Below are 9300 nucleotides of genomic sequence, written 5' to 3'. Positions count from 1 at the left end.
GATCAAGGCGTTTATAAAATGTCGCGTCTGTGGGCCTCTGCGGTGTAATCGGACTTGTTCATTATGACAAGGGCACCACCTTTGTCAGCGGGCTTAATGACGATGTCTTTGCGAGAGGACAGGGTATCTAGTGCTTTCATTTCGCTGGCGGACAAATTACGGTGGAAGGGTGCTTGTTTTTGATACAATTGCAGAACGTCTCGTTGTACTGCTTTGATATACATGTCCAAAAATCTATCGCGCTGTGTAGGAGGGACCCATTGCTTGCCAGAGGGTAATGCATGCTTCGAATCGCTTGAATTCGAGCGGTCATGGAAGTATTCGCGCAAGCGTAAGTTACGGGCTAAATTATCCAAATCTTTCAGTAGTTGAAATTCATTATGTCCACCTGTAGTTGCAGCGCTGGCGTAGAGGTAGAACACCCGCCTCGTGTGCAAGAGGTCTGTGGTTCGAATCCCAGTGCCGGCAATTTTCCACCGGAATAAAAAAAAATCCTCGCGTTGATAGAATTGCACAAACAGGCCTGGAGTGTGGCCTGATCCCGGTGACCAGAACCGGTAACGCACTCCCTCACCAGAGCAGGACTGGCCACCCTGGTGCAGTACTTGGCCACAACCTCCTATATGAACACAACAATCAAACCCCGGCTGTCAGTCCCCAGCAGCTGCGAAGCAACTCACCACGGCGGCGGTCAGACCTGCAACTCAGCAGAGGGTGCTAAGAATCACTGGCTCCGGACAGGCCGCCAATGGAATATGAACCTGGCAACGTTTAACGCTAGAACGTTATCTAATGAGGCGAGTCTAGCAGTGCTATTGGAGGAACTAGAGGGCACTAAATGGGATATCGTAGGGCTCAGTGAAGTTAGGATGCCAAAAGAAGCACATACAGTGCTAAATAGAGGGCACGTACTCTGCTACTGGAGCTTAGCGGAGAGACGAGAACTAGGAGTCGGATTCCTGATTAATAAGGAAATAGCTGGTAACATACAGGAATTCTATAGCATTAACGAGAGGGTGGCAGGTCTTGTTGTGAAACTTAATAAGAGGTACAAATTGAAGGTGATACAAGTCTATGCCCCTACATGCAATCATGATGAGCAGGAAGTCGTAAGCTTTTATGAAGACGTGGAATCGGCGATGGGTAAAGTCAAAACAAAATACACTATACTGATGGGCGACTTCAATGCCAGGGTAGGCAAGAAGCAGGCTGGAGACAAGTCAGTGGGGGAATATGGCATAGGCTCTAGGAATAGCAGAGGAGAATTATTAGTAGAGTTTGCAGAACAGAATAATATGCGGATAATGAATACCTTTTTCCGCAAGCGGGTTAGGCGAAAGTGGACGTGGAGGAGCCCGAATGGTGAGACTAGAAATGAAATCGACTTCATACTCTGCGCGAACCCTGGCATCATATAAGATGTAGACGTCATCAGCAAGGTACGCTGCAGTGACCATAGGATGGTAAGAACTCGAATTAGCCTAGACTTGAGGAGGTAACGGAAGAAACTGGTACACAAGAAGCCAATGAATGTGTTAGCGGTAAGAGGGAAACCAGTGGAATTCCGGATCAAGCTACAGAACAGGTATTCGGCTTTAACTCAGGAATGGGACCTTAGTGTTGAAGCAATGAACGACAATCTCACGGGCATCATTAAGGAGTGCGCAATAGAAGTCGGTGGTAACGCCGTTAGACAAGAAACCAGTAAGCTATCGCAGGAGACGAAAGATCTTATCAAGAAACGCCAAAGTATGAAAGCCTCTAACGCTACAGCTAGAATATATTCATGGCAGAACTTTCTAAGTTAATCAACAAGCGTAAGACAGCGGACATCAGGAACTATATTATGGATAGAATTGAACAGGCTCTCAGGAACGGAGGAAGCCTAAAAACAGTGAAGAAGAAACTAGGAATAGGCAAGAATCAGATGTGTGCGTTAAGAGACGAAGCCGGCAATATCGTTACTAATATGGATGAGATGGTTCAAGTGGCTGAGGAGTTCTATACAGATTTATACAGTACCAGTGGCACCCACGACGATGGTGCAAGAGAGAATGGCCTAGAGGAATTCGAAATCCCACAGGTAACGCCAGAAGAAGTAAAGAAAGCCTTGGGAGCTATGCAAAGGGGGAAGGCAGCTGGGGAGTATCGGGTAACAGCAGATTTGTTGAAGGATGGTGGTCATATTGTTCTAGAGAAATTGGCCACCCTGTATACGCAATGCCTCATAACCTCGAGCGTACCGGAATCTTGCAAGAACGCTAACATAATCCTATTAAATAAGAAATAAATAAGAAAGGGGACGCAAAGACTTGAGAAATTATAGACCGATCAGCTTACTGTCCGTTGCCTACAAACTATTTTCTAAGGTAATCGCAAATAAAATCAGGAACACCTTAGGCTTCTGTCAACCAAAGAACCAGGCAGGATTCCATAAAGGCTACTCAACAATAGACCAGGGAAGACGACGACGAAGTTTCCCTGCTAAGGTGGCTGCTCACCGCTCCTGTGAAAAATCTCGCTTTCCGCGTAAATTTATTATTTATTTATTTTATTTATTTCAGAATACTGCCGGCTTCCGTTTGGAAGCCCAGGCAGGAGTGGTACAACATCACGTGATTTCAAACTTTTTCCTCAAGGGGATAAAAAAAATAAAAAGAGTAAAAAAACAGTCTAATAGGCAAAGTAAACATATGCAAATACACAAAAGAAATACAATGATGCCGTCACATTGCTGCCAATAGCAAAGGCGTAATAAATGAGTCATCAGAATTTGTAACAAGCAAAGGTACAATGAATGCATGACATTACAAGCACGTCTGTACTGCAGATAAGAAGGAATCTGGAGTAGCTGAGTTGACCACGCTTTGCGGAAGAGCGTTCCATTCGCGAATTGTCTTGGGCAGGAAGGAATAAAGATATGCGTTTGTTCTAGCGCGCGGCAATAATATTGTTTGATTGTGCTTACCTCTGGTAAGTCGCGATTTGTTAAATTGCATGTAGTTGTCAAATCTCATTTTAGTGTGGTTGTTAACTATGTTATACATTGCTTGTAGACGGTGCATTTTGCGACGAGTTTCTAGTGTCTGGAGCCCAGATCGCAACCTTAAAGAGGTGACTGAAATGCGCCAATTGTAAGCATTGTAGATAAATCTAAGAGCGTTTTTTTGTACTCTTTCGATAATGTCTATACCAGCCTTTGTGTGAGGGTCCCAGACTATATCGGAATACTCGAGTGTTGGCCTAATAATTGCCTTATATGCAGTTAATTTGGTAGCACTAGTGCAGTTTTTTAAACGGTGCTTTAATAACCATAACTTTTTCATTGCTGCCGCAGAAACATACCTAACGTGAGCGGTATAGCTCATCTTGGAATCAATTGTAATTCCAAGATATGTGAATTCCTCTACCTGTTTAATGTCCATATTATTTATCGTGTAAGTGCAAATTAGCGGATTTTTTTTACGTGTAATAACCATGTGCGCGCATTTCGAGATGTTTAGGGTCATATGCCACTGGATACACCAGTCGTGTATTGCTATTAGATAGTCAGTTAAGCTAGATTGGTCATCCCCAGATTGAATGCTCGAGTAAACAATACAATCGTCCGCAAAAAAGCGACACCGCACGGAAAATTTGCAAGCCAGGTCATTTAGGTAGATAAGGAAAAGAAGTGGCCCTAAAACCGAGCCCTGTGGAACGCCCGAAAGTACAGAGGCGAGCGATGAATTCGAAGCCCCTATGTTGACAAATTGTTTTCGATGCGTCAAGTACGAATCAAGCCAACGCAAAATTTGTTCGTTGCGTATTATGCTGTTTAGCTGTATCATCATTTTTTTGTGTGAAACCCGATCTAAGGCTTTCTCGAAATCTAAAAAAAGAATCTCTACCTGCCCACCTTTATCCAAGATTGCCAGTATTTCGTTGGTCATATGAAGTAACTGCGTAGTGGTAGAAAAGCCATGCCTGAATCCGTGCTGACTCTCACTAAAGAAGTCATTATTTTCTAAAAAGGAACTTAAATGCTTACAAATAAAGTGTTCCATAACTTTAGAAGCGGTGCAGAGTAGGGAGATAGGTCTGTAATTTTCTACATTAAGCTTGTCTCCCTTTTTGTGGACTGGGACTACTTTGGCGACCTTCCAGTCGTTAGGCAGATCCCCTTCGTTTAAACTTACGTTAAATATTATGAACAGGTATTTCGCGGACCATTCGGCGTACCGATTAAGAAAAGCGTTAGGTATGTCGTCAGGACCTGCAGATTTTTTGGGATCTAAGTTTAGCAGTGACGAAAATATGCCTTCCTCAGATATGACAAGATCTGGAAGCTTGAGACCAACGCCATGAGTATCATCTTTCTGGGTGGGTTCACGTAAAAATACTGACGAAAAAAACGTGTTAAAAGCTTCCGCAATGCGCTGAGTGTCGGTAACTTCGACATCATTCAGTTTTATCTTGTCTACAAGACTGTTCCGCTTCGATATATGCATCCAAAACTTCCTTGGGTTGTTTTTTAAAAAGTTGTGCATTCTGACATTAAAGAAATGGTATTTACATAATTTTAATTCGGATCTAAGATCTGCTCGGAGGGACGCCAATACAGAGTGGCTTGACCGACAGCATGTTAAACGTTTTAATCGACGCTTTAAGTGCAGGATATTACGAGTAATCCACGGGTTTTTTCGGTTGACTTTCTTCCGCTTTTTAGGAACGTACTTTTTGATGCATTCGTGCACGGCGCTCTTAAAGTGCAGCCACAGCTCATTGACGCCTAGGAAACCTTGTCTTTGTTTTTGAGAAAAAGTGTCAAAATCTTGTTCTGAGTAGTCGAGAATGCTTTCGTCTTCGGCGTTAATGAAATCTAAGAATTCTTTCATAGGTTCGCGTGATCGTGCTAACGCAAAGTTACATTTTAAGAGAATAATCTTATGATCGGATATTCCGGGTAAAACTTCCATGGAAGGGCCCTTTTCAAGAATGGCTTGAGAAACAAAAGCAAGGTCAAGTGTGGTGCTGGAACTGGAAGTGACACGTGTCGGTATCTGCTCAAGCTGTGCGAGATTAAAGTAGTACGCAGTTTCAAGCATCATTTCAGACTGTGCGCAAGGCGGTAGTGAGCTCAGTTGTTCCCTGTTTATTGTGGGCAGATTAAAATCGCCGCACATTATAATCTTGTTGTAGCGTTTGGTGTTTATTTGAAGAAATTCATGCAGTGACTGGAGCAACGATACATCGGCGCTAGGAGGCCTGTAGACTACACCGACTAGTAGGCTGCATTCACACAAATGAACAAGAATCCAGACCATTTCTACGCTCGTCTCGTGAGGAATAATAGTGAAGTCTATTCCCTTTTTTAAGATAATTGCTACGCCACCCCCTCTTGAGCCACGATCCCTCCTGACCATAATGTGAGAGCTTGGTACTATGTCAGCATCCGAGATGTTTTCGCTTAGCCAAGTTTCAGTTAGGAGTGTTACGTCCGGACGAAAGGCCAAAAGTAAACTTTCTAGTTCTACAGTTTTATTCGTTATACTCCTAGCATTAGCACTTATCATGGTGAGCTCTCGTTCCATACATCACGTTCCATACATCAAGAGATTGGACCCCAAGACATCTGAGGACGCCTCGGACGCTCATGCGCAGTCCGGTTTTTTGACATTCAGCGAATGTCACTCCATCGGCCCTGCAGCTGAGTTGTACACTGGGACTAGGCCTAGTGCCTCCGGTGACGCACTGGCGGCGGTAGATTCGCCGGCGCCGCTCGTCACGACGGCGTTACCGGCAGCACAATTGACACCTGAGCCTGGATCCCAGCTCCTGGTTCCTGCTCCAAGTCCTTCGGCTACAGCCCACCCATCGCCTTCCCAAAATGCACATCAGACCGTGAGTGATCTGCCCTCAGGGCGGAGCCCGGCGATGGCTTCCCAGACACCGATCGGGAATGGGACTCCAGTTGTTGTGCATGACGAAACGAGTACTCCTATGGACTTGTCTTCTGCGCTACCATCTGTGCCGTCAGCCCCCCGTGGTTCTCAGAAGCGTCCTTCAGAGCAGTCTGCACCAGATTCGTGTTCGGCCAACAGCGGCTCCCAAGGCAAGCGTTCCTGTCTAACGACTGACCACCCAGTTGTGTCGACACCGGGCTCGGTTTGCTATAAAGCAACCATTAAAGCTCTGGCCCCCACAAGCCTCACGGAGATTCCGAACAGGATTATTCAGGCGAGCCTAGACGCTTGTCTTGGCACCGCAGGCTTCCGCGGCTTCACGGCCCGGAAGAAGTCAAATACCATCGCTGTGTGGCTCCCGACATTGGCTGCTGTCGAGCGTTTGCAAACGCTTCAACGTCTCTCGATAACGAGTGAGATCACCGTGCCGGTCCAGGTGTACCTGGTAGAGGGCTCGGATCTACAGCTCTGTGTCGTTTACAACGTGGACGTTGGCGAGGACCAGACTGCTCTCCAGCGTGAGCTCTGCTGTCCTACTCACCGTGTCATTCAAGCGCGTGGAAGAAGGCCTTAGGAAGAAGGCCGTTGCGGCTGAGCATCACATGGTGAAAAAACTGAAAAGATTCATTCAACTTTTGAGCTATGATCATGTGACCAGTGATTAAAGTGTCTTGGGTCTTGGTTTTGTAACTTATCAATGTGAACCCTGGTGTCCTTTCATGTAACGCAAAAGCCTGTCCGGGTTTGTTTTCACAAATGTGGGTAAGGTAACAGAGGAATACCTGTGTCTGACAGATGATAGTGCGCTTGACAAGCTTTTTGAAGCTTTTTTAAGCTCTTTTGTAATTTTATTCTTCGTTTCATGTGTAAATATTTCGGTCGATCCAAGGGTTTAAGTGGTTGTAACGGATGCGTTGAGTTGGGACGAAGTTTTCGATACACCTCAGAACAACTTCCTCGAATTTGTACAATAATGTGGCTGCATCTTCTTTTGGTAAACAATCAACAAAGTTTCAACGCTCATCAATGAATCATTGTTCGTCCGCCTCACGGAAATATTTCACCGTCTTTAAAGCTGACCTGGAATTTTCCATACAATGTGAAAGCCCGCGATGTGAGTAATATTAGCTTGTCGTCTGATATGCCATCTTCTATTGTGGTCATGGTCATTTAGGCTTCTGCTAACAAAAAATAAATCTAATATATTACTACCTTGACTGCATTCATGGGTCCCGTCACGTACAAGTTGCTCTAAATCGCAAGCCAGCATTTCGTCGAAGAGCGGATTTTCTAGTGCACCGATTATGTTCTCACAAGACTAGTTGATTGATGGCAAGAGAAAATCTCCAACCATAGTTATTTTACCGCGTACATTCGATGACATGGGGTCATGTAGTTGCAGTAAAAACTGTGGAGGGGAAGAAAGAGGCCTGCACATTGCACACACTGTGAAGACATGTGGCCCAAGCAGTTTACAGTCAAGGCTTTCGAGGTCTTCCATTTGTGTGCGGACTATGTTTTACAATGACAGCAACCCCGCCTCCAGGCATGACCGATCATGTCTAAATACTCAATGAGATGACGTCACTATCATGTCATCACCTACACTATCATGTACCCATGTTTAGGTTATAATTGTGCCGTGAGGATTGTACCTGTAAAGAAGATGCTCCAGCTTAACACTTTTATTCACTATGCTTCGAACATTTATATTGACCACGCGTAGCTTTTTAAATCCACCTCACGCATTCTCTGAAGTAGGAACACGTGGTATGTTCTTTTTTTCAAAAATAGGGATTTATTTGCAACATCGTCCAAGCGAAAACAACATATTCTACTTTAAGTTTATCGTATATCAAAGAAAGACGTTAGCCGTTTGCTTTTTCGGGTTGAGCAGGTTACCACAGAAGCTTACGCTTGCGCAGTGTCAATTTGCTGAAATCATTTCGGATAAACAGACGGGCGCCCTTGAGCATTCTCGCACTCCGAAGAACATCTTCTTCTTCTAAGCAGCTTTGAAGATATAAAACGACAGGTCGTGAATGGGATCGCCTTCCAATCCGTTGAATTCGAGCAACCGAACAGCACGCCATGTTAATTTCCTTGTAAAAAATTCCATTAATTGCCCTATTTCTTTACACTGTTTCTGTTTCGCTGCTTACGTCTTCAATTCCATGAATAACAAACTTGCACCTTCGGCTGCAATTTTCAAGATCCATCATTTTTCTGCCTTGTTGCTGAACTCCATTCTCCAATGAAATTATTCTGTTCTCAAGCCCCTCAATTTGCGAACATTCCTTGCGTACGTCTTTGAGCAATTGATCAACTTCACGCCACTGACTTGTTAGCAAGCTCTGTTGTTGCCACTCTCTCACGGACGTCGTTAAGTTCCTTTAATATTTGCCATTGGACTTACTGCAGATTCGCAAACATCTCCTAAACCGTCGGGCCCAGGATGTTACTCCACGTCCCCGGAAATCAGCAATTTACAGGAACAGAAACAAGCATAACAAGTATAACTGTTACGTACAAAAGAAGGCACGACCTTCTTCTCGGCGTACGTGACTGTGAATCAGTGTGGGTCGAACTTAAAAGTGACATTATTAATGCGGACAACAAAAATGTTCAAGTGTATATCACTCGACTTCATCGCCTATGAATGATTTCTGCGCCGCGCTTCTTGAAGTGCTAAATTTTATCCCTGCAGACGAGAATACAAACGTTATAATTATAAGCGATATTAACATTAATCTCGCAGACAGCTCCGTCTGCATACGCCTTACAATATTCAACTGGCTTCAATAGCTTCGGTTACGAATGCTTATTAAAAGTGCCTACGCGGTGCAGTAACTATACAGATGGTACAATCATTCGATCATACGCTTTCCAATTTGCTGTCTGCACCAGACGCAGGCGTCCTGTTACAAAATCTCACTTATCACTACCCAATATTCTTACGCTTTCAGAATAATGAAGACTCTGTCAAAGCCACTTCCACAAAGCTGACGCTTAACAAAGAAGATTTCATTTATTCATTAAGCCAAGCTGATTGGTCTTCTATAGCAGATATGAAAGATCCACAAACGGCCTTCTCATTTTTTATACCGGTACTAATATCATATTTTGACTGCCACACCCGCAAAGCGAAACTCAAGAAGTTTGCGTCCCCACAAATTCCTTGGCTGTCAGATAAGCTTTTAGCCTTGATGCGGAAAAACGACAATCTGTACAAGAAAGCAAAATTACATCCACTTAACAGCAATTTGACTAAGAGGTACAAAAAATTTCCAACTTTCTTGCTATCGAACTAAAAAAGCTAAAAAACTTTATTACGAGAAAAAAATTATTAGAATGC

General features: G+C 44.1%; 1 protein-coding gene across 1 annotated transcript; it reads left to right on the top strand.

Annotated features, from left to right (window-relative positions):
• The first annotated feature begins 5553 nt into the window (after positions 1 to 5553).
• LOC139055523 (uncharacterized) lies at positions 5554 to 6519 on the top strand. The gene has a single exon (XM_070533028.1). The coding sequence runs from the start codon at positions 5554 to 5556 to the stop codon at positions 6517 to 6519; it is 966 nt and encodes a 321-aa protein (XP_070389129.1).
• Positions 6520 to 9300: the final 2781 nt, after the last annotated feature.

The sequence above is a fragment of the Dermacentor albipictus genome, chromosome 2 (genome assembly GCF_038994185.2).
Source record: "Dermacentor albipictus isolate Rhodes 1998 colony chromosome 2, USDA_Dalb.pri_finalv2, whole genome shotgun sequence".
In the NCBI taxonomy this organism is placed as follows: Eukaryota; Metazoa; Arthropoda; class Arachnida; order Ixodida; family Ixodidae; genus Dermacentor; species Dermacentor albipictus.
Note: the sequence above shows the minus strand (reverse complement) of the source record. Positions and strands in the feature narration are given on the sequence as shown.